This window comes from Rhinopithecus roxellana, chromosome 1, assembly GCF_007565055.1.
Source record: "Rhinopithecus roxellana isolate Shanxi Qingling chromosome 1, ASM756505v1, whole genome shotgun sequence".
NCBI lineage: Eukaryota > Metazoa > Chordata > Mammalia > Primates > Cercopithecidae > Rhinopithecus > Rhinopithecus roxellana.
Genome location: NC_044549.1, coordinates 42,165,752 through 42,192,089, shown reverse-complemented (window position 1 = coordinate 42,192,089; position 26,338 = coordinate 42,165,752). Strand labels below are relative to the sequence as shown.

At 35.8% G+C, this 26,338-nt stretch overlaps 1 protein-coding gene across 4 annotated transcripts in view; it reads right to left on the bottom strand.

Annotated features, from left to right (window-relative positions):
* STXBP5L (syntaxin binding protein 5 like) overlaps positions 1-26,338 on the bottom strand; it is a 468,757-nt gene that overhangs the window by 166,231 nt on the left and 276,188 nt on the right. For all 4 annotated transcript variants that reach the window (XM_030941686.1, XM_030941695.1, XM_030941689.1 and 1 more), the window contains exons 11-14: positions 24,896-25,050; positions 14,602-14,674; positions 7,973-8,120; positions 7,010-7,077 (exon numbers count right to left, since the gene is read on the bottom strand). In XM_030941686.1, coding sequence (XP_030797546.1) covers positions 7,010-7,077; positions 7,973-8,120; positions 14,602-14,674; positions 24,896-25,050 — 444 coding nt within the window. The remainder of the gene's footprint in view (positions 1-7,009; positions 7,078-7,972; positions 8,121-14,601; positions 14,675-24,895; positions 25,051-26,338) is intronic.

Here is a 26,338-nt window from a genome sequence, read left to right as displayed (position 1 = left end):
ACATAAGGTTTAAGTTTCACCCTAAAGCCACAATAAAGTTTTTGTGCTACTGGTGAAAAACAGACATATACATCAGTGAAACATAGTAGAGAGTCCAGAAATAGAACCATATTTATATGGTCAACTGATTTTTTATTTTGAGAGGGGGTTAGTCACTGAGTGGCTTACTCTACTTTGTTAATAGCTTTATTCAGATGTAATTTACATAACTATAAAATTCAACCACTGTGAGGGTACAGTTTGATAATTTTTAGTAAATTTACACAGTTGTCACATTGACATCATCATCCAGTTTTAGGACATTTCCGTCACTCCAAAAAATTACTCATGGCAATATGCAACCATGTTTCCCATCCCCAGCAGATACCCAATAATCTACTTTCTGCCTATATAGATTTTTTTTTTCTTAGAATGTTTATATAAGTGGAACCCACATAATATCTACTGTTTTCGTGTCTGCATTTTTCACTTAGCATGATGTTTTTGAGGATAATCTTTCTTACATGTATTAATAATTTGTTCCTTTTTGTGGTTAAATAGTATTCCATTGTATGGATATACTCTATTTACCCCTTCACCAAATGATGAACATTTGGGTTGTTTTCAGTTTTTGGCTATTACAAATAAAGACTATGAATGACTTCGCATGTTTAATTATAAACTTACAGATATTTTTAAACTTTATTACTAAAAATAATCTGCAGGATGTTGGTCTGAGACTCTATATACCCTGACAAAATTTAATTCTATTTTATTTTTCATCATGTAATACTTGATATGAAAATAACAATGCATGTAACAGATTTAATATACAGAATACAATTGTATCGGAACCACTCAACCAAAGAACTAACATTACTAATAACTTGCATCTACAGATGTGTGGCCTAACAGAGCAGTCCCCAACCTTTTTGGCACCAGGTACTAGTTTTGTGGAAAACCACTTTTCCACAGACAGGGGTGGTGAGAGATGGATTCGGGGTGAAACTGTTCCACCTCAGATCATCAGGCATTAGTTAGATTCTCATAAGAAGCCTGCAACCTAGATCCCTTGCATGTGCAGTTCACAATAGGGTTTGTACTCCTATGAGAATCCAATACTGTCCCTGATCTAACAGGAGGCAGAGCTCAGGTGGTAATGCTCACTTGCCTGCCACTTAACTCCTGCTGTGTGGCCTGGTGCCTAACAGGCCATGGACTGGTGTTGGTTTGCAGCCCAGGGGTTGTGGACCCCTGGCCTAACATATTACTTATCCTGGAACAAGGTCCATGTGTGCTTAAGCAGAATGTTTTTCTCCTATTGCTAGGTGTAGTGTTTTGTATATCTGTTAGGCCCAATTGTTCTTGTAGTGTTTTTCAAATACCCTGTTTCCTTCTTGATCTTTTGCCTAGTTGATCTATTAATTATTGAAAATGTGGTATTGAAATATACTACCATTATTGTGTTATTCTGTTCATTTTTTCAATTTTGTCAATGTTTGCTTCATATATTTTGATGCTCTGCTGTTACATTCATATGTATTTGTACTTTTTATATCTTTCTGTTGGATTGACTCTTTTATTATTAGGTAATGTCTTTCTTTGTCCCTTGTGAGTTATTGACTTAAAGTCCAATATAAATGTGTTCATTTCGTTCTCTTTTGGTTACAATTTGCATGGTACATCTTTTTCTATCCTTTCACTTTCAACCTACATGTGTCCTTAAATCTAAAGTGAGTTTCTTGGAGGCAGCATATAGTTCTACTTTCTTCAATCAAGCCATTTTATGTCTTTTGATTAGGGAGTTTAATCCATTTACATTTACCATAATTATTGGTACAGAAGAACTTACTAATGCCATTTTACTATTTTCTATATGTTATGTGGTTATTTTGACCTTCTTTTCTTCTCTTGTTGGCTTCCTTTGGGTTTCATTTATATTTTTGTTTAGTGACATACTTTTATTCCTTTTTCATTTTCTTTTGTGCATATTCTATAGGCATTTTCTTTGTGTTTACCATCAGGATTACATAAAACATCTTCTAGTTATACCAATCTATTTTAAACTATAACAACTTTACCTACATACAAAAAATCTACTCCTTTACATTCACCCTCTCTTTATGTTATTGATGTCACAAATTACATATTTTTATATTTTGCATCTATTATCATAGTTTTATAGTGATTGTTTTTATTTTTTAAATTATATGCCAGAAATCAAAGTGATTTATCCACCACCTTTACAATATTGCAATATTCTATATTTGTCTATAAATTTAACTTTACCAGAGAGCTTTTAAGTTTTTGTATGCTTTGGTGGTGTTGTCTAGTGTGTTTGTTTCAACTGAAGGAACTCTCAGCAATTTATGTAAGACATGTCTAGTGTTGATGAATTCCTTCAGTTTTTGTTTATATAGGGAGGGCTTATTTCTCCTTCATTTTTGAAGTTGGTTATGCCAAATATAGTATTCTAAGTTGGTGGGGTTTTTTTCTTTCAGCACTTTGAGTATATTATCCCACTCCCTTCTAGTCTTCCATGCTTCTGCTGAAAAACTTGCAGACAATCTCATGGGGATTTCCTTGCATGTGATAAGAATTTTTCTTCTTGATGCTTTCAAGATTTTCTTTTTGTCTTTGATTTTTGACAGTTTGATTATAATGTGTCTCTCTCTTTTTTTTTTTTTTTTTTTTTTTTTGAGGCGGAGTCTCGCTCTGTCGCCCGGACTGGAGTGCAGTGGCCAGATCTCAGCTCACTGCAAGCTCCGCCTCCCGAGTTTACGCCATTCTCCTGCCTCAGCCTCCCGAGTAGCTGGGACTACAGGCGCCCGCCACTTCGCCTGGCTAGTTTTTGTATTTTTAGTAGAGACGGGGTTTCACCGTGTTAGCCAGGATGGTCTCGATCTCCTGACCTCGTGATCCGCCCGTCTCGGCCTCCCAAAGTGCTGGGATTACAGGCTTGAGCCACCGCGCCCGGCTATAATGTGTCTCTTTATGAGCTTCTTTGGGTTCATATTATAGGACTTGTTTAAGCTTCTTGAATTTGAATTTCCATTTCTTTCCTCCAACTTGGGAAAATTTTGACCATTATTTCTTCAAGTAAGCTCCCTGCTCCATTCTCTCTGCTCCATCCACTATTTCTCTCTCTGTCTCTCTCTCTGTCTCTCTCTCTCTCCCTACCCCTTCTTAAATTCCCATAATGTATACATCAGTCCACTTGAATGAGTTCGTAAGGCTCTTAGGCCCTCTTCTTTTTGTTCCTCTGACTCAGTAATTTCAAGTGACCTATTTTCCAGTTCACTGATTCTTCCTTCTGCTTGGCCAAGTCTGTTGTTGACACTCTCTAATGAATATTTCAAATAAATTGTCGTATTCTGCAGATCTAGAATTGTTTCTTTTCAATAATTTCAAACTCTGTTGATATTCTCATTTTGTTCATGCATCATTTCCCACATTTTGTTTAGTTTTCTATTTGTATTCTCTAATATATTGAGTTTCTTTAAGATGATTATTTTGAACTCTTTGTCAACAGATTTCTGTTTCTTTAACCCTTTTCCCATTTAGAATAAAAAAGTACAGCTTGCTTCCAGTGCTCGTTTAATTTTACATAAACACACTTTTTGAGGCTGAAGAAAATCTGACTGGTTTTCAACGTGAAAATAAAACATGAAAACTGTTCCTGGAGTTATTTCTGAACAGAACTAACATCAGAATAGTCTATTTTGGAAAAAATAAATTCACCAAATGAATCCTCAGCCAAAAACTGTACAAGAATGATGTTACCTTCACACGTAGGAATGCTGTGTTTTCTAGGATATGACATTTTCAGTGATGGAGAATTACTATATTTTGTAAATGGAAATACCACTACTAAAAACAGAATGCTATAAATACAATGATGTCTTTTATTTCCAAAGTCAATATACTAGAGTGATACAACAATAATAATAAAAGTGAGATATTTTGAGGTAAAGTTATCTTGGCATAAATGTCATAGCTGCAAGTGCTACCAGTGAGTATTGTTGGGACAAGTAGGAAAAGGGTTAAAATCAGTTACTGGATTTTTTTTTTTTTTTTTTGTCTCTTTGATTGGGCCATGTTTCCCTGTCTCTTTGTATGCTTTATTTTTGTTGACTTTAATATGAAAAAGTAGTCACATCCTTATGGACTGACTTTGTACAGGGGACATTTTTCATAAATCAGTTCAGGTAGAGATTCTAAGAGCCTCTCAAACCATTTATGGGAATATGTCTTCTCTGGGCTTGTGCATGTAATTCCTAACTAGTGAAGTTTTCCAGTTTCTTTTTCAGGAACTTGTAATATCTTGCTGCCTCTAGTATCTGTCTGAAACACTGCAGGTTCTCTGATGCTACAAGCCACTGAAATATATTTTGCTCTCAGTGGCACCCAGCTATGCAGAGTATGCCAGATCTCTATCAGATGATACAGAAATTAGTCCCTTGAGCAGCCACTATAAATCTAGAACATTGCATATATCTTCCACTCTTTTCTTTCCCTCAAAAAGGTGAAGCCATGAGTTGCACTTTTCCTCCTAATTGTGAGCTGTGCCAGCTCAGAAAAAGGACTGATGTTGCTGAAATGCCACGCTTTTCTTACCCATTTCAGTGTGACCATTCTTGGCTTTGAGCTTGTCTGGGGTACTGTGACTTCCTAAATAGTTTCTGAAGTTATCATAATGGCTTTTTGGACCATATATTGTTGTAAAGTGAGTGTATCTGTGGAGAACAAAGTCTAGGGCTTCCTATTCTGTTACCTTGCTGATGTCACTCTCAATTAATTCTTTTTCATAGATTTTTCTGTCTTTTTACTCTCAAATTGTCTATGCTGTTATATTTGAAGTGAGTGTATTGCAGATAACATGCTGGTCATGTTTTTAACCCACTCTATCAATCTTCATATTTGTATGGAAGTATTTAGACCATTTATATTTAATATAATTATTGATATGTTGGGGCTTCAGTAAACCATATAATTTTTTCTGCTTTTTTTCCTGTTTCCTCTTTTTCTGCCTTTCTGTTACTTGAATTATTATAGTGCTTCCATTTTGATGTGTCAGTAGTGTTTTTAAGTACACCTCTGCATAATTTTTAAAGTTTTTTTAGGTATTACATTGTATCACAGCTTATCACATTCTACCAGTGTCATCTTATTACCAGTTCAAGATATATAAAAGCCTTAACTCTCTTTACATCTTTTTATCCTCTCCCATTTATAATTGTGTTAAATATCTCCTCTATACACATTTAGAACCACACCAGTCAATGTGATTATAGTAACATCAGACACTGTTACTATAATCTTTGCTTCAACCATAAAATATACATTTAAAAATTCAAGAAATGGAAAGCCTATTGTATTTATCCATACTTTTGTTATTGTATTATTTCTTCCTTCTTGATGAACCAAGGCTCATTTCCTTTCTGTGTAGGGAACTTCCTGTAGTTACTTTTTTAAAGGTAAATTTGGTGTTGAAAAATTCTCTTAGTTTATCGCATCTGGAAATGATGGATTTTGATCTTTATTTTGCCTTAATTCTTGAAGGATATTTTCATTGGGTATAGGATTCAGGATTGATAGTTCTTTTCTTTCAGTACTTGAAAAATACTCACTTTTCCTTTTGTCATTCAAACTGGTTTGGCCCTATAGGTTAGATGTCATTTCTCTATTGTGACTTTCCAGATTTTTTTCTTTTAGTATTTGCTGCTCAGAAGTTTGATGATAATTTATCTTTGCTCAGCTTCTGGAATCTGAAGGTTCATGTTGCTTTGCTAAATTTGATAAGTTTTCAGCCATTATTTCCTTAATATTTTTCAGTCCCACCCTTTCTTCTCTCCTTCCTCATTTATTTCTGTTGACACAGGGAAGGGGATAGGGAACGGTAGCTACTCATTACTGCTGGGCAGTGGTGAGAATTCTAGCTCCCCACTGACACCACAAAAGAGGGGTTTCACCCCATGATTCAAAGCCCCAGCTCCCTACTCTGCTTTATCTGACACTCTGGGGAAGTTGGGGTACCTCATACCTTGACAAGGGTGAAAGTCTAAGCTCTCCACTTGGCCTTTACTGGAGTGAGTTGGGGTGGGGCCACAGTTGTGTGTGTGGGAGGAAGGTATGTGTGTGTGTGTGTGTGTGTGTGTGTGTGTGTGTGTGTGTGTTGTTAAACCTAAGTAGAGAGATTATTTTCTAAATGTTTTCTGTCTTGATACACTGCTGCTTTCTTCATTCCATGGCTAAAGAGAGCTAGATTTTGTTGGGATTTTTCATCTGTGTCCATTCACATTTCTAGGTTACTAGCTTCTTTAGCTCTAATTCTGGGATATATGAGGCAGAAAGAAAACTTAGGGAACTGACTTCCATGTCATTCTTTAAGACTTAGGGGTCCTACCTGGTCTGACGCTTCTTCACATTTCCTACTCATCTTATGTTTATCTTATATATAATATCCAGAGTTTTTAGTCGTTTAGTGGGAAGAATAGGAAAAAGTATATTTACTCTATCTTTCCATTAGCAGAACCCTTATTACCTTTTAAATCTCATATTTATCATTAGCTATGTCTCTATTTTTGTTCCTAATATTAAAACAACAAGTGGGTTGTCATACAAAGAAGTGTTATTTCTGGTGCTGTAAGTTTTGAGAAATATTTAAAATAACCACCTCGTACAGATACAGAGCAGTGATTCCTGAATTTGGCAGAAATAGGTAAGTGTTTGTAAGGGTCTTTGTAAAGCTAATATTCTGTGATTTCCAGTGAAGACTAATATCTCATGACTTCCCCACTCTGACTTTCCCCTGGTGATATAATCTATGCTTTCTTTTTTGTTATTATGTTTCCAATGGTTTGATTATATCCTCTGTCAAGATGAGAATCTTTGGGTAGAAGCAATTTCTTATATTTTCACTTTTACTTAAACTATTATTCTGCATAGAACACAATTATGGAAAAGTATCAAGACTCAGTAAACATCTTTTTGTTGATGAATTAATAACTCATAAAATACATCTACTTACCCAGTAATAATAATTTCTGGATATGTTTGTGCTCCAAGGTTCCAAGCTCCTCCACTGATTGGCCACTCCTAAATAGATTATCCAGAAAGTATATATATATATGTTCAAATGGCTTAGAAATTTAAAATGAAAATAGCTTAAAATAATGATAAAAAGTTCATTTAAACAAACTAACTGTAAAATAATCAAGAATGAAGTGTGTGTCTTTTAATTTTTTCATTGAACAAACACGTCTAAATGCACAATTCCATCTCCCTTAAAAATATAGATTTTAATCAATCTTACCATTTATATAAACAAATCAAAGAAGTATTTTTAATTGTACAAATACAGTGTTGCTACATGTGTCATATAGTCTGTGTACCACCAAACTACTGTGGTGCCATTTAACATAGAAGCTATGTAAATAGTGTCTCTGGAAGTTGTCCATCCCAACAGCCCTGGGAAAATAACAGAAATCATAAGAGATAATCTGTTACAATTATAAGTAGTTGAATCTTGTAGTGAACTGTAACAAAAAATTCTAGAATATTATTTAACAAATGACTTTTAATAATTATGTTTCCTAAACCATTAATTAATTAATTATAAACTAGGAAGACTTGAGTCTTTTTGTTTTCTTAAAACATAAGTTTTCATTTAAAATAAAGCTTATATCTTATGACTCAAATATATATTAGTATAAGTACATGCTTAGTATATAAATGCACATAATAGATAAGTATATCAGTATATAATTATATACCTTCTGTCTAAGAAATTATATTTCTGTGGGCTTAAAGCTAAGTAGCATTTAGAAAGTTTGAATTTAAGAAGTTACGTCTTTAATAGACATTGGCTTTTAAATTAGAAATAATTTAGTTCAAGTCCTCCTATATGGAATGTAAGAAAATAAAGTAATGGGAAAAAGTATGATCATGTGATATGAATACAAGAAAAGTTATTTATAATTTCTACTTTTACCTTATTACTGTATCCTTGTTTTTTATGCTTGACTCCTATAGAATACAGTACTAGAATCAAATCCGGAGGACAATCTGCAAAGTATGCTGTGCATGTAACTGGTGATTCATGAATGTCCATGGGATATGGATTTTCAAAGATTGGAAAACTAATAGATAAAGACAATATATCAGTGTTATTTTACAAAGAAAAAATAGAAAATAATTTTGATAAAGTAAGCCCTAAAATGTCTCTGAACGTTTACTATAAATTTCACTTGTTTTTTAAGTACCATAAAACAAGAATTGTATGAACAAAAATGATCTTTTTGTAACAGTAATTTATAAAATGTAATATTAATGCTAGTAAAATTTTATTCAAGCTCAAAATTTACTTCTCATAATTCTAACACTCCACAGTGGCATTGCTTTGCTAATATAGATACAATGAATTCTATTAATCTGAAACTATTATATAACAAGTTTACTTAGTTAATTCATTAAAAATAAACTAAGCACTTTACTTATATACAATGGTAAATATTTATTTCGTATCCTTACAAATATTAAAATATAAATAAATTTTGACTTTCTTTCAATGGGGTGCTATGGTTTGGATGTTTGTTTGTTCCCTCCAAATCTCATCTTGAAATTTAGTCCCCAGTGTTGGAGGTGGAGCCTAATGAGAGGTGTTTGGCTTATGGGGTAGAACCCTCATGAATTGATTAATGTCCTGTCTTGGAGGTGAATGAGTTCTCCCTTTTCGTTCCTGTGAGAGCTGGTTGTTTTTTTTTTTTTTTTTTTTTTTTTTTTTTTTTTTTTTTTTTATTATACTTTAAGTTCTAGGGTACATGTGCATAAAGTGCAGGTTTGTTACATATGTATACTTATGCCATGTTGGTGTGCTGCACCCATCAACTCGTCAGCACCCATCAATTCATCATTTATATCATGTATAACTCCCCAATGCAATCCCTCCCTCCTCCCCCCTCCCCCCTCCCCATGATAGGCCCCAGTGCGTGATGTTCCCCTTCCCGAGTCCAAGTGATCTCATTGTTCAGTTCCCACCTATGAGTGAGAACATGCGGTGTTTGGTTTTCTGTTCTTGTGATAGTTTGCTAAGAATGATGGTTTCCAGCTGCATCCATGTCCCTACAAAGGACGCAAACTCATCCTTTTTTATGGCTGCATAGTATTCCATGGTGTATATGTGCCACATTTTCTTAATCCAGTCTGTCACAGATGGACATTTGGGTTGATTCCAAGTCTTTGCTATTGTGAATAGTGCCGCAATAAACATACGTGTGCATGTGTCTTTGTAGTAGAATAATTTATAATCCTTTGGGTATATACCCAGTAGTGGGATGGCTGGGTCATATGGTACATCTAGTTCTAGATCCTTGAGGAATTGCCATACTGCTTTTCCATAATGGTTGAACTAGTTTACAATCCCACCAACAGTGTAAAAGTGTTCCTATTTCTCCACATCCTCTCCAACACCTGTTGTTTCCTGACTTCTTAATGATTGCCATTCTAACTGGTGTGAGATGGTATCTCATTGTGGTTTTGATTTGCATTTCTCTGATGGCGAGTGATGATGAGCATTTTTTCATGTGTCTGTTGGCTGTATGAATATCTTCTTTTGAGAAATGTCTGTTCATATCCTTTCCCCACTTTTTGATGGGGTTGTTTGTTTTTTTCTCGTATATTTGTTTATCTAGGTAGTACCATTCAGGACATAGGCATGGGCAAGGACTTCATGTCTAAAACGCCAAAAGCAACGGCAGCAAAAGCAAAAATTGACAAATGGGATCTAATTAAACTAAAGAGCTTTTGCACAGCAAAAGAAACTACCATCAGAGTGAACAGGCAACCTACAGAATGGGAGAAAATTTTTGCAACCTACTCATCTGACAAAGGGCTAATATCCAGAATCTACAGAGAGCTGGTTGTTAAAAAGAGCCTGGAGCCTCCTCCTTCTTGCTTGTTTCTTCTTTCATCACGTAATCTCTGCACACACCAGCTCAGCTCCCCTTCACCTTTTGCCATGAGTGAAAACAGCTGAGGTTCTCACCACATACAGATGCCCAAATCTTGCAAACAAAATAAACCTTTTTTTTTTTTTTTTAATTACTAGCTTCAGGTGTTCCTTTATAATAACACAAAACAGACTAAGACAGAAAATTAGTACTGAGGAACAGGGTGTTGCTATAAAGATACCTGAAATTGTGGAAGCACTTTAGAAATGAGTGATGGGTAGAAGTTGGAAGAATTTGGAGAGCTCAGAAGATAAAAAGATGAGGGAAAGTTTGGAACTTCTTAGAAATTGGTTAAGTAGTTGTGACCAAAATACTGACAGAAATATGTGTAGAAAAGGCCATGCTAATGAGGTATCAGACAGAAATTAGGAACTTATTGGGAACTGGAGCAAATATCCCCATTGTTGCACTGCAGCAAAGAACCTGGCTGCATTGTTGCACTGTAGCAAAGAATTTGGCTGCATTGTGGAAGGCTAACCTTAAGAGTGATGACCTTGAGTATCTGGCAGAAAAAAATTCTAAGCAGCAAAGTGCTCGAGAAGTGGCATTGTTACTTTAACAGCTTACACTAAATTATGTCCACAATGGAATCACCTAACGGAAGAATCTATAATTAAAAGAGAAGCAGAGCATTAACATTTGAACAATTTGCAGCCTGGCCATGTGGTAGTAAAGAAAAGAGTGTTTTCAGGAGGGGAATCTAAGCAACTACTTGCTAAAGAGATTAGCATGACCAGTAAGGGAGCAAGGTATTAATAGTCAAGACAATGGACAAAAGGCATTTCAGAAATCTTTGAGGCCACCCATCCCATCACAGTCCCAGGAGCCTAGGAGAACAGAATGGTTTTGGGGGACAGGACCAGGGTACTGTGCCCCTTTGGGTCGCTGTTCCTTACATCCCTACAACTCCAGCTCCCACTACGGCTCAAATGGACCCAGTTGCTGCTGTGGTTGCTGCTCCAGAGGGCACAAGCCATAAGCCTTGGTGAATCCACATGGTGTTAAGTCTGCAGGCACCCAGAACACAAGAGCCGTGGAGGCTTGGCAGCTGCCCCCTAGATATCAGAGGATATATCAAAAAGCCTGGGTGCCCATGCTGAAACCTGCCACATAGGCAGAGCCACCAGCAGTGTGCAACCTCAGTCTGGAAAAGCCTCAGGCATTCAATTCCAACATATGAAAGCAGCCACATGGACTGTGCGCAGCAAAAACATGGGGACAGGACTGCCAAGGCCTTGGGAGCCCACTCCTTGCATCAGTGTTTCCAGGATGCAGGACGTGGAGTCAAAGAAGATTATTTTGGAGCTTTAAGATTTAATGTCTACTCTGCTGTGTTTTAAAGCTGCATAAGACTTGTTATGCCTTCCTACTGGAATGGAAATGTTTACCCAACAGCTATACAACCACTGTTACCTTGGAAGTAAAGAACTTGTTTCATATTTTATAAGCTTGGACTTCAAACTTTTGAATGGATGTTAAAATGAATTAAGACTTTGAGACTATTGGAAAGGAATGATTGTATCTTATATGTGAGGACATGAGTTTTGGGGATTCAGGAGAAGAATGCTATGATTGGGATGTTTTTCACCTTCACAGGGGCAGATTCCTCATGAATAGATTAATGCCTTCCCTCAGGGATGAGTTCCCACTCTTAGTTCCTATGAGAGCTGGTTGCTTAAAAAAGCCTGAAACCTGTCCCCTCTCTCTCTTGCTTTCTTTCTCACCATGTGATTTCTGCACATTCTGACTTCCCTTCACTTTCTGCAATGAGTAGAAACAGCCTGAGACCCTCAACAGATGCAGACACTCAAACTTGGACTTTCTAGACATCAGAATTGTGAACCAACATATCATTTTTCTTTATAAATTATCTAGCCTTGAGTATTCCTTCATAACAATATAAAAGGGACTAAGACAAAGACGTAATAGATAGGAAACTTTTAAATTTTTTGCAGGAATAATGAAAAGATGGGTGTCATATGTAGGTTTGTGTGTATGTGACTGTGTATATCTAAAAGATCATTTCCTATGTAAACTAGAGAACATAGTCGGAATGAAGACTTATGGATGTAATAACTTTCATATCCTCAAGCTTACTATAACCTTAAAAAGGAAATGAGTACAAAATCAAATTTAAAATCCCTGTAGCTATTTAGAACATCATATGTACCAGGCACTGTGCAAGGAGGAAATTCGTATTATTCTATGCCATATCTGTTCCAGGTGTCATCATATAACTTCTGAAACAATGTGTTTTTTTAGGGTAGGAGGTGCCTGTTAGAAAACAGTTTTTTTCTCATATTATTAGGAACTTAATTAAAAAATTAGGAGTTTAGTCCAATCTCCAGAAAATATGGGGTGTGTGTGTGTGTGTGTGTGTGTGTGTGCATGTGTGTGTGTTCTGGCAGCAGTTCTCTTTCTACCAATCTGAAATGTTGCAGATAGTATCCCAAATAAGAATAGTTATATATGCAAAATCAGGTTAAAGGAACAATTCATGTCTCTTAAAGTGACAAGTAGGTTAAACTAGAGGTACCAGAGGTTAAACTAGATATATCAGAGATTCTCGGTTTCAGAGTACAAATTATTAACATTTCTAAGTTTAAAGAGTTAGAAGATAAATGGATCCCCTTGAAGACAAGGCCGACAATTTAGAATTTGATAATAGCAAGAGGTAACAATAATAGGCTCCTGACAAAGTGAAATGTTATGAAAATTTTTGAGAAAAATTATTTTAGTACATTGGCAAAGAGTAGGCAAAAAGATATTAAAAAGAGAAATAGCTAAAAATTTACTAGAGGAATTTAGACATAAAAGTATAAACTGGTTGCTGTGAAAATAGAAATGAAAATATGAATCCAAGAAATCAAGAATAGAAATAATGTGTAAACCCTAAGGCTTGCCTTTGGGTTGGGGATTAAATGGAAAGAAAAAGTTAAAAAGAAAAAAAAAATGAAAAGGATTCCAAAGTTATAACTTGTTTAACATTCAATATAGCTGAGAGGTAACCATTTGGAGGTAAAGAGAACATACTCAGTTTTTGACATGTTAAATTCCATGTAATAGCCAATGAAACGGGAATGCCACAGAGATTTTAATACATGCTAAAAAAGGTAAAATGTTAGACGAAAACTTGCAAACAAAATGTTAATTCACATACTTATATAGGGTAATGAAAAGCACAAGAATGTATGTATACATAAAATGGTAACTTTTATGTTATGCATATTCTGTCACAATAAAACAAAATTTAAATGAAAGAATACATATATATACAGTATATAAATAAATAAATATATATATATATACTGAAGAAAGTGGCCATGAAAGGTAAAGTATAATGGGCCTGCAAGGATGTTAGATACTTAGGCAAAGTATGAGTAACCAACAAATATGACATACAAAGAAGAGTTGAGTACCAATGAGATTAGAAGAGTATATTTTAATAAGACTCATGTTAGAACTTCTTAGAGGAATAAGCATAAATCCTTACATCTACACAAAAAGTCTTATGTTGATAATTAGGGCAGCTAAGCAGAATTCCCAGTTACGATGATTTCATGGCCCAAATCCTACATCCCTTTTAAAATCCTGAGAATAATATCTGCAAATTAGTATGAGGAAGAACCCTGGATCTTACATTTACAAACAACTTGAAGAGTAGAATTCGGACTGATTTATTCAACAAAAATTTATTGAGAGCTGACTCCATGTGGAGACAGAGCCCCTCCTTCATGGAGTCTACAGCCTAGTGGGAAGACAATCTTTAAGCAACGGCAAATAGAAAATTGTATCTGTGTCAAAAGCTATGAAGAGAGAAATGTGGGGGTTATGAGAGCCCATATTAGGATATATTACCAAATTATATAGATAATGAATTTTTTTTAAAAATAAGGAAGTGATATCTGACTTGAGAATCTTACAGACAAGATGTTGGTAAGGAGAAAAATTAAAGAGAAAGTTATTCCAGGCCAAGGAGAGACAACTTACAAAATTGTATTACAAATATATGAGGCTAAAAGATCAATGGAAGAACATATAATGATGGAAATTAGTTTCATGCTATTACCATTATAATAAAAATGGACAGAAGATTTTTACTGACAATGTAAAGGAGTGGAGAGCACCACTATAATAGCAGTATTCTACACTTTTTTTCAATTGCCTGTAACATAATGAAAAAGGAAAAAAAGTAAAAGAAGGCCCCTGTCTTCTCTGCCCCTGAGATTCTAGTGTTCTGTGTTGTCTGCTGCAGTAGTGCAATAATACTTTTATCATGTGTCATTTTCCATTACTCAGCTATTACATTGTACAAGTTTTCATAACGATTGATTTTCTTTAAGGAAACAACAAAAATGTGATCAATTTTATGTGTCCTGAGTCTTCAATGTTTCTGTCCAAACATCAGGTGCTGCCTTTAAGTTGTCTTACAGTTTTCTCAGTGTTTCCCAAATTCTTCTGGTTTCATTTTCACCATTGAACCAAAGTGCATTTCTGTAATTCTAGCAAGCCAATATTCACACAAAGAATATTTCCTATCTAAAGAATACAAATGCCAATTATCTAAAATAAATAGAGTTTAAAAGTGTTAATCTGTACATGGATAACTTACTTGCTTTGTGTCAGATCAACTACAATGAGATCTTTCTCCAGAAGTACTACGACAGCATAGGGTTCTTGAAATTCTACAAGTGAAAAAAAAATGAAAAGTTTCCATATTGTACATATTATAAAATCAGCAAAACTGCACTTCCTTTATCCCTATACAAATATTATTTAAATGATGTGAGAAGACCAAACTATAAGCCAAAGTAAGAAGTAACAAAGAGCACTTAAAAAATGTGCTTCTCAAATTTAATATTAAGATCACTAGAAAGAACAACAAAAAATTAAAAGTAGCATAGTATAGAGTTAAATATATCTCAATAATCATGGAGTGATGATAATATTGGATTATGTGAAGACAGTGAATCTGTCACCTGATCTCACATTTATCTTTTTCTTCCATAACCTTTGTATTTTAGATCTGATTTTATGCCTACAAGGAGATGTACTGGGGAATAGTATCTCTGCTTCTCTGGGATATGACATATATTCACATCCGTATAAGAACAACACTGCTTATAATAAAAAGTTTACTTTCAATTCAATGTAATTAGAAATATATTTATAGGTTGTGTAAACACATCAGATCAATCTGGTTCAACTTTAACATAACAAAGCTCTTCAGTTGCCATGGACACCCAGATTGAAGGCCACGAACACACTAAGATAAACCAAGCATGCAACCACAGGTAGAAGCTAAGTGTCCAGAACAAGGAACATGCACTAAAATTAAGAAGCATACATTGCATGGTGGGCTGCAGGATCCAATCAGACAGAGTCCTGGTATCACACCAGGGAAGGATCCAGTCAGAGCATACCTCCTGACATCATCCTATGGCAAGATCCAATTAGGATCATGCCTCATTATCCTCAGACTATAAAACCTGCCCCAATCCTCAGCTTGGCGAGACAGATTTGAGATCTGTCTCCTTGCCAGTTCACTCACAATAAACCTTTCTTGCTACAAAAACTTGGTTCTTCAGTGTTTGGCTTTCCATTGTGCATGGGCAAATGGACCCAGTTTAGTTCAACAACAAAGTTGGTGACCCAGATCAGACTTCTGTAAATCCTTTCAGGATATTTTTGCCTGTGGCTCACTAGCTCCATATTAGGGATGGGATCCACCTAAGGGTCTGAGCAGCTGTCCAGGTGTTTTACTCAGTGATTTGCTCTTGGTTTCTGTCTCTCCAGCATGGCCCTGCTGACTTTTGGTGCTTTTCCTTTCATTTTTGCAGCAAAGAGAAGTTTTGAATTTTGGAACACATTTTTTCATTATTTTTATTTTTATTTTGTGGTGAATTAATCTCTGTACAAGTGACCAACTCTCAGCTCCTTTCTTATCAACTTCCACTAAGGGGCCTTGTCAACCTCCACAAGGGGGCTTTGTTAGGGGATTTCAACTTTAATTGAAAGGAGAATAAGGGGTATGTTCACGTGGTACTCTTGATTATAAATTTGACTAGGAACTGGACTGGGAACTTGGAACTTGGATGTGTATATGTGTATGTGTTAAGTTTCGGGTTTGTCTAGTCACTTGTTTAATGTTGTTAAGACCACTCAGCAAACCCTGAAGAAGCTGCTAGTGGCAGCCAAGGAGGCCTGACTCAGGGTTGCTGTCTACTCCAATCAACTAGACTGAGCAAATTATTTGCTTGATTATGGGCTGGAGATCAACCTTCCCCATCCAGAATGGATTAAAGATGTCTGAAGCTTACAGGGACAAGTTTGAGCCTTGTCTGTTTGCTCCCATTGAGGGGATCAAAGTCAGAGTCCAAAATGCTGTGGTTTGTCTTGTTTGATTGGCTGTTTCTGTGTCTGTTTGTATTCTGATATAAGCAGTAATATTTGGCTTAAACAGTGGTTAATATTTTGATGGTACAGAAACAGCCTAATTAGAAAATTATTTAATTGAGGGGCTACATTGCTCCCTCCAGCCCTTTTAGGTACTCTTAGGTGACTAGGGGATACCCAACCCATTGGCGATTCACTGGGAAGGAATCTCCATAAGTACCACATTACAGACTCAAAATATATATATCTCTGTCTAGTGCAGGGCCTTGCTCTAACCATCGGAGATAAACCTCCAAGCAAAATGAGGAATGTAATTGTAGCAGGACTTCAGCAGAACAAGGCATAAAGGTACAACAGTGGCCAAAGAAAATGCTTCTTCCTTTCTTGTGGTCTTTAAAGCCTTCGGGCAATACAGTGACATTGACCTGAACACCCAGGTAACCTGAGAGTTTTATCAGTCAGAGTGCCCCTGGTATAAGAGGAAAACTAAAAAAAGTAGAAAAGGTGTTGGGAATATCAACATCTCAAGTAGCTGAGATTGCCTTTAAGGCATTTAATTCATCTTGTTCAAGTCCAGGAAGGGCAAAAGCAATGCAACATGAGACAAGCTATGCTGCTTGCTGTGGCTCTTGCCCACAACCAGTCGAGGCACAAGATGGAGCATGCTAGGAAAAACAAATGGCCATGGGTAAGACCCCTAGGGACCCCACTGCTGGCCAAAATGGCCATACAGTCTTGAGGCCACGATGTGCATATTGTAAACAAGAGGACCATTGGAAATGCGAATGCCCTAACCATCCTGGGCAGGTGGAGGAAGAAGCTGCCCATCAATCAGCCCACCAGATACCACAGTTTCTGATAGGATTAAAAATAATGGGACTGGGGATCCTCTATGATCTAGGAACGTTGGGTAATAACTAATGTAGAAAAAAGATTTACGAGCTTTCTAATTTACTTTAGAGCTAACCTTCTTCCACTAGCTCCTCTCTTCCTGCCGGTCTACATAACTACTTTGCTACTCTGGTTTCTCTGAAATTCAGTAAGGGGCTTCAGCTACATGGAACAGAAAAATTTAAACTAAAATTGTTAGTTTGATAGTGATGAAGTTTGAATCTAACTGCCCGTTTTAACTAGTGAGTTATGCCTGACATATGGCTAAAGCTTTAAAAATTAAAGCTACATGATCATTATTTGTATCTGGCTGCATGTACAAGTCTGGCTGTATTTGTCTATGGTACCAAATTGACTTATAAATAGATGAGTACTCATAAATTAAGCAAATAAGACCAGGCACTTTTCAAGTTCATGTGACTTAGAAATTTTTTGGCAAATGGGAAGAGTTCAAGATTGTCGAATTGATGGGAATGCCTGTGTCCTCTGAATTATTGGACTTTAAGGTCATTACTTTTATAGTGTTTGCCTGACATGCAGTTATATAAAATAATTAATAGATAAATAATTTGGAATGATGACTAGCTTTGTCTATTACCTATTTTCATAAGTAATCTCAGCACACTGCTAAAAACAAAGAAATAAAGGTAAATGGCATAAATAGCTATAAATAAATTTTCATGTAATTTGAAATCCTAAATTAAATAATAGATTCTCATTAAATGTACAAGTCATTTTCAAATGTGATAAAAACTGAAACAAACTGCTGAACATAAATAGGGTTGTCCTTGGCTTCTTAAATTTAATAGAAAGACTAGAAAGACTAATAGAAAGATTAAATATGCATTAAAATATGTTATAGGGAAATATGTTTTTCTGACAATTATAAAATGGCTCTTGGCCAAGCATGGTGGCTCATGCCTATAATCTCAGCACTTTGGGAGGCTAAGGTGGGAGGATTGCTTGAGGCCAGAAGTTTGAGACCACCCTGGGTAACAAGGCAAGACTACATCTCTACAAAAAATAAAATAATTAGCCAGATATGGTGACACACACTTAGAGTTTCAGCTACTTGGGAGGCTGAGGTGAGGGGATTGCTTGAGCCCAACAGTTTGAGGCTGCAGTGAGCCATGATCATGCCACTGCACTCGAGCCTGGGCAAAAGAGCAAGACCCTGTCTCTAAAACAAACACAAAAAATTGAAAAATATTAAAAACGAAATGGTTCTTATCTATTAAATAATGATATGTAACAGGCAATTCAAGATTTTGTACTTCCTATGTTTTTAATAAAATTTAAGGTTACTAGAAGCTAAAAATTCCAGTTGATATATAATTCTGTATATAAAGTATACCAAAGTCAGGTGTGTTTAATAAGAGAAAAAAATTATAAGGGGAAAAAAATGTCTTTTATTGAGAAAAATATTTTTTTCTAAGTCAAAGGTTATTTAAAGGGAGTGTCAAAATGTGGATTTAGGAAGGAAATAGAAACAAGACAGAAAGGAACTGTAAAGAAGAGAGAGAGAAAGAGATGTAAGAGAAGTTATAGATGTAAAGATAAGAGAATAATTTTGTATGAGAAAGTCTTGCATGGTAAATCTTTTTCCTAGAGTGACATGATTGCTTACTTAAGACGAAAGAGGACATATAGAGTGAGGCAGAGTGTCTCAGTAATCCATAGATGGTCTGAGTAAATCATGATAAGGTTCATGAATGGGAACTTATGAAGGAAATTCTGGGTGTGATTAAACTGGCTATAATTAAAAGAAATTATTTGTGACAGTCTTTCTAAAGAATAAACTTTGATGTTAAAATACACCGATACAAAGTTTAAAAATTTGGTCCCCTATGTTAAAACAACAAAGGTTTCTTTTCTTTTCTTTTTCCTTTCTTTCTTTTTTTTTTGAGACGGAGTCTCACTCTGTCACCCAGGCTGGAGTGCAGTGGCCGGATCTCAGCTCACTACAAGCTCCTCCTCCCGGGTTTACGCCATTCTCCTGCCTCAGCCTCCCGAGTAGCTGGGACTACAGGTGCCCGTCACCTCACCTGGCTAGTTTTTTGTATTTTTTAGTAGAGACGGGGTTTCACCGTGTTAGCCAGGATGGTCTTGATCTCCTGACCTCGTGATCCTCCCGTCTTGGCCTCCCAAAGTGCTGGGATTACAGGTGTGAGAGCCACTGCACTCAGTCAACAAAGATTTCTTAAATATTAATTGCTTTTAGTAAGATTGCAAGAAGTTTTGATTTGAAATGTGTTTAACAACCATCCTCTGATTTACAAACACGTTTCTATTTCTGTCGTAACTCTTCCTGAGAACTACCTAGTTTCTCTGGTTTTACTTTTATCCTGAAGGTCCAGAAAAGCAATGTTTACTCAGTATAACTTGATTGAGTAACTCTTGGCTTTTCTTTATATGTCTGAATTATTTTATGTAACCAGAACTTCATATGCTCTTGCTAAGAACCATATATTCTCTGCTCAAGGAATATTTGAGCCTAGGAAACACAGATTCTGTCCTTGTTGGGTTTTGACTACTTCAGAAAACTGAGCTTTACAAGGGTTAAGGTTTTCACATCCATGTAACTTTCTGTATTGCTTTTGAAGTCTTCTGATTTTTATTCTTTCTTTGACTGAATAAGTAACTATTATTTAGCAGTGAACTACCATTCTATTAAAGAAAGTAGTTTTTGAACTTTTTGACATCTTTGGCAGGTCTCTCCAGGGCCCAAATATTAAATTAAGCCTTTTGGCCTAAAATTAATTTTACAATTTTCCACATAGGCGCCCCTGAAGAGCCTCAAAGGGTTTATCTCTCATCTTGTACAGATATTAAATGATTAGGTTTATTTGGTAAATAATACAGGAAGTGCTGTCAAATAAGGAATGGTGTTTAACTTCCCTTAAGTTATATTTGTGTGGTTATTAAAATGTGTGAAATTGTATAGGATTCCTAAAAGTCCGATATGCCAAGATATGTGTCATAATAATGATTATTATGTTAAATGATTGTGTGCCACCAAAATATCTAAATTGCCTTGTCAATTGAAAATTCTCATCCTATCTTTGGCTATGATTTTTCTGGCTTTTTGTCATCCACAGCAATTGTTTTAAATTCTTCTCTAGAAGTACTTGCAATGGGCTATAGTCCAAAATTGCTAATCAAAATAAAGAAAAAAAATTTTTTTGAAACATAGCCTTACTCTGTTCCCCAGGCTAGAGTACAGTGATGCAATCATAGCTCGCTGCAGTTTCCATCTCCTGGGCTCAAGCTTGATCCTCCTACCTCAGCCTCTGGAGTAGCTAAGACTACAGACATGTATGACTACACCCAGATAATTTTTTTGCCTTTTAGTGGAGACAGGTCTTGCTATGTTGTGCAGGCTGGTCTTGAAATCCTGACCTCAAGCTATCCTACCACACAGCCTCCCAAAGTGCTGGGATTACAAGTGTGAGCCACTGCACCTGGCCAACCAAACAAAATTATTTAAATGAAATTAAGTAATTGATAAGGATAATGTTTTTGTTGCTTAAATGTTTTATTTTCCAAATTCAAGGAAATTTTCTGACATAAGCTATCTATAGTTTGCAATATTTTGGTAAAGTATCCTCTGTTGAACAAAGGTGGAAGCATTTGTTTTTTCTCCCTACTTGATTCCTTAAAATTCAGAAGCTATAAATAAGTATTCTTATTTTTATTTATGTAAGTTAAATGAAAATCTTATCTCTCTTGAAAACAGGATACAATGGGAACATTGGTTATATTACCAAGGTATAGACTGAAATGTTATACATAAGAATGTGCCTAAAATGCCTGTCTTCAAGAGTTCCTAGCTTTACAGTGAGTACGTAAAAACTGTCACTTTCTGGTAGGCCCAAGAACCTTAAGACTATAAGTAAAATCTAACGCCTGACTTGGTCTGGCCATCTAGCTTCAAGAGGTTCTAATATCTGAGATTTCTTATATGATCAATGTGGAGAGGAAAAGTTATGCTTCTAAGGAAAGCAAAAGTGTATCTGTTACTAGATTCTAACATTGCGCATTGCCCTCAAGTCCTTGTTATTTGGCTATGGACTGGACTAGATTCTGAATTCTCGTAAGATCCTCTAATATTTGGTTATAACTAAATCCTGATGGAGTCCCCTAGTCCTCTTTCCCCAGTCCAGACTAGGGATGCTCTGGGGACATTCAGGGTATTTCCCCTTTTAAAATCTAACCAACTAGATGAATTAAAATATCAGAATTGAACACAAACTGGACCCATAGGATACTATAGTCTCCTTGTCTCAAAGAAGTTGATGTTGTCTCTTCTTTTGTAAAAGTCACAATGAAAATAGCAACGGGGCCCCCCTCACTATCTGTGTTCCACACTCTAATGGGGCTCTCCTCAATTCACGTCACAAGAAGCCTAGCAAACTATGCAATTCTTTTTCTGTCCTCACTTCCCCTTACCATGACCCAATATAACTTGCTTAATTCTGCCACTTTACTTATCTTTCCTGATGTCAGGTTTGTCCAACAGGCAGAACTGCATGCTCTTACTAGACATGTCTTTTAGCCAAAGGTAAAATGGCCAATTACTTACACAGACAGCAAGCATGCCTTGGGATAGCTCACAACCTTAGTGTCTGTGTGAAATATGTCCACAATACCATATTGGAAAACCATTTCACGCCTTCATGGACCACTTCACATTACCAAAAAGTCCCTTTGAGGCACGGCAACAATATTTTTTTCAGCTCCCCATCTCTCAAGGATATTGGTATGTACTAGTTACACTTTGCATGTTTTAGCATTGTATTGAAGCCTTCTATTGTCAACAGGCCACAGCCATGGCAGTAGTTCAGGACCTGTTGGAAAATTTATACCAACATGAAAAGTCTCTTAAGGGCTTCATAATGCACAAGGAACTCATTTTGCAGAGCAAATTATTTAAAACATTTGTATAATTTGGCCTATTTATCAACATCTCAATTGTGCTTAACAACTTCTAGTCCTCTGGACTGGTGAAACAGATGAAGGGAATAATAAAAGCCCAATTGGCAAAGAATTGTGGTGTGCCATTTAGCCTGCAATGGCCCAAGGCCCTTTCTTTAGTCCTCCTTAACCCTGGCATGCTTTCAGTGTTCCTTCGTAGAGTTCTAAATTCATTCAGATGGTCAGGGTAGCCAATGCATTTGTGGTAGTCTCTAATCTTTACTGATCCCCTTCCAGTTAGGACTCCTCATTGGCAGTCATTTCTGCTTGTCCCATTGGCCCTTGTACACCTCCTGGGAAAGGATTTTGTACAAATCTGCCAGGTCCGTATTTCCTTCTCCCAGAAAGGGGGAAATAATATTAGAGTTATCCTCACAAGGAGATCTGACCTCAGAACTGGCTTTTACCCTAATTCTCATCTCTCAAGTTGGCCTCATTAACACTACTGACCCTCCTCTCCAAGAGCTACCAATTGTGCCCCAAGAGTCCTGGGGCACAATCCAACACCAATGATAATCCTAGACATTACAGCTGGGGATGTACTCAAGGATGCGATTTATTTGGAGAATAATCCTCTAATGAAGGAGCTAGATTAGGAAGGTTTCTGGGGTCCTGGTTTGGATTAGGTTCTGCTTGAGATGGATATATGGTCAGAAACCTTTCCGGCACTGTCAATAGAGTTAAAGTACATCTCCTAGCTTGTGACAAGTGAAAAGGTCCATCCTCATTACCACTTTCCTAAAAAACAAAGGTTTTTATATATGCTTTGAAAGTGAATAGGAATGGTTACATTGCATTTATACTTTATTGAACATTATTAGAAATTGTCCTAACATCTCTACCAACGTGCAGACATTTATATACGCACAGACCACACATTCTCAATTTCTATTGCTCACACATCTTCTTTCTCAAGGCTTTTCATAGGAGGCATTTTCCTAAGCTCAGCTGTTGGTCCTCTGTTCTTTATACATTCTTTCATCATTCATTTTTGTAACTCCAAAGAACACTTATATTCTGATGATTCATAAATATTACAAGACAGTTTCTCTCTTCTTCTGTTCTCTAAACAACTCTACTGTCTCATAATCAGACTTACCTTTCTCTCTTTCCAAACACTGCTATTACTATGCATGAAACCATAACTATTTAGCTTAAAAATTAATACATTATTTATACTCTGAACCATACAACTCAGCACTTAATTAAGGTCTTTCATTACTTAAACTTAACAAGTCACAATAATCTCACTCATCTGACCAGATTTTTTGCAATCTGACATCAGAGATTAGTTTAATACTTTATCTGTATGCTCAACAAGCTCTTGTAGTACTGGGGCCATAGAATGATTCAATAATTATTTGACAATTAAAAACATAAGTAAATTGTCTGTCCCTAGTAACTTTGGAAATAAAGTGCTACACTCTTATTTAATATCAATTTATCCCATCTTTTAAATGTGAAAATAAATAATTTAAAGTAAGTTAATACATATAATAATGGAACTCACAACATATATATTTTTTTACTTAAGAAGTATGCTCACTTAACCTTCCAGTAGTCATGTGGAGACCATATTACTATTCTCTTTCTGCAAATGATAAATAAAACTCATAAATGTAAAGTGACTTGCCCAAGGTCACCTAGCTAGTAAGTGACAGAGCTAAATCATAACCTCACATATTTTGTCCTCAAATCCAGTGCTCTTTCCCTTATATCTGCATATTCCCTATTAAAAACATAGTAACGTATATACACATACTATGTTGTTGTAACATGATGCGTATTTCATTTTTTATGTTTTCACTTTTCTCACTTTTTAGGTTTATTTATTTGTGTATTTATTTATTTATTTATTATTTGAGATGGAATCTCATTATGTTGCCCAGGCTGGTCTCGAACTCTTGAACTCAAACGATCTGCCTGCCTTGGCCTCTCAAAGTGTTGGGATTACAGGCATGAACCACCGTACCTGCCCACATTATTAAAATATTTCATCATCATTAGATTTCATTATACAGATTGCATAACAACATAACTAGTTGTTGTGTTTACAAAAAGTCTTTATATTCAGGATAATAAAAATATATAAGCATTTCTCCTCCCAAAGGCCCTTCTGACTATTCTCAAAATTTTGAAAAGTCATTATCCACACATCCGCAATCCTAGAGTAACCAGAGGTGCTGCAGTTGCATCTGAAGCAAAGCCAGATGTGAAACAGATGCAGCACCACCACAGTTACAGATTACTGATATCAGGTAAGTGCTTTAACTTTGATTGGCTTTGGGATGGAATTGATGGAGCTGGTCTGAGAGAGGCTATTAAGAGACCTCAGCTTCCCCAAGTGATTTCACCCTGGACCCTTATCAGACCCTCCCAGCTCAGCTTCCACCATCTAATCAAAGTTTAAAGCACTTACCTGATATTAGAACCTGAAATGCCAGGATTGCTGTACTACATCTGTGTTATTTCCAGTTTGTCAAGTAGGTACAATTGCAGAACCTGTTCCAGCACCTGTAGCTCACAGCATTATACCACAGTAGACATCCACTGCCAAAACTGAAAATATTTAACCTTAATTTTGTTAGAAACTTGTCATTTCAAAAATGATTTTCAACATTAATAGTTTCATTTTAGTTACTTACCATTTGGATAGGGCGTTTCACATAAAGTTAGAAATTCAACAATAGGATGATCCATTTCAAGTACTGTAATTGCTTTTCCATGCATGATGGTTAAACTTGGTCTTCTACAAGCTTTGTCATAGGACAGCCCACCAGAGAATATTATGAATGGTTCGCTACATAGGAAAAAAACATTAATGAGACTCAGAAGTCATTTAAAATGACACAAAGTCACAGGACTAAACCTATAAAGAACAGGTTTTGTTGTATACCATATAATATGACAGCAAAAAACTTGCCTGGCTCAAAATTTCTCATTCAATAACCTACTATTCTACCATTTCCCATTTTCTAGATGTACATTCTCACTATTAAATTTACTAATGGATCAGTCTAAAGATGTTGGGGTAGGTTTGGGGAAAGGCAGTGAGCTTGGAGAGAGGTAGATGTGCTCACTGACTCTCAAAAGGACATCTTCACATACATTAGTTGGTTCTCAAACTCTAAATCACTATCATTGGAATATTAGTCTATGTTAGAATATCAGATTAACTAGCTGGTGTGTGGGGCCTAAACTTTCTACAAGAGAAAAGAGACAAATTTTAATATAAAATGAAATTTGACAGTGGAAAGCTCAAAATGGCAGAGGGTAAAATAAAAATTCTAGATAATGGAGTTTCTGTGAAAAAAGAGTAAAGATAAAAAGATGGAGAAAGGTAATATGTAAGAGAAGAATAGCTAATCAAAGATAAATTGCCTTTTCTATTTTACTTGTGGCCAGTCTATATATCTATATATCCTCTATATATCTTGCTCAACTAACTTTAAACAAGGTTTTTGGTCTGTTGCTTTATAAGATACCATTAGATAGCAGAGTGGGGTTAAGATGCCTCTAAAACATTATAGCTATCTGAAAGTTATGAAATCTTTTCACAGTTTTTCATTTTTCATTTCTCAAATCAATACTTACATATCTCTAGTGTATGTGTACAAAAGAAAAAGTGTGTTAGCAGGAAGTATTTTCAAGAAGTCAGAAGTAAATACCAAATTGAAAATATTCTTTTCTAATTTTTTTAAAGAACTAGAGGCTTTTATTGTATCGAATTATTTGAGAACATAAGGCTCATCTACATAATTCACTTACATCCCATTTGCTAAGCTGAAGGATCTACTTGTTTCTAGAAATTGCTCTATAAGATTTCTTTTTCTCTTCTATTTTGTACTGTGTGAGGCACCAAACATTATCAGTGGGACATTTACTAATCTTATACTGGCTGTATAACCAAAAAGGGGGGCTTTTTAAGAAAGTTTCTAAACAAACCTACATATAAAATGCATGTACTATTTTCTGTTTATAATTCTATCTTAATATTCTGACATAAATATTTGAGTTATAAGCAAAATAAACAAATATACTCTAATTTATTTTACTTCAGTTGATTTGAGTACTAGTCTTGCACCAGT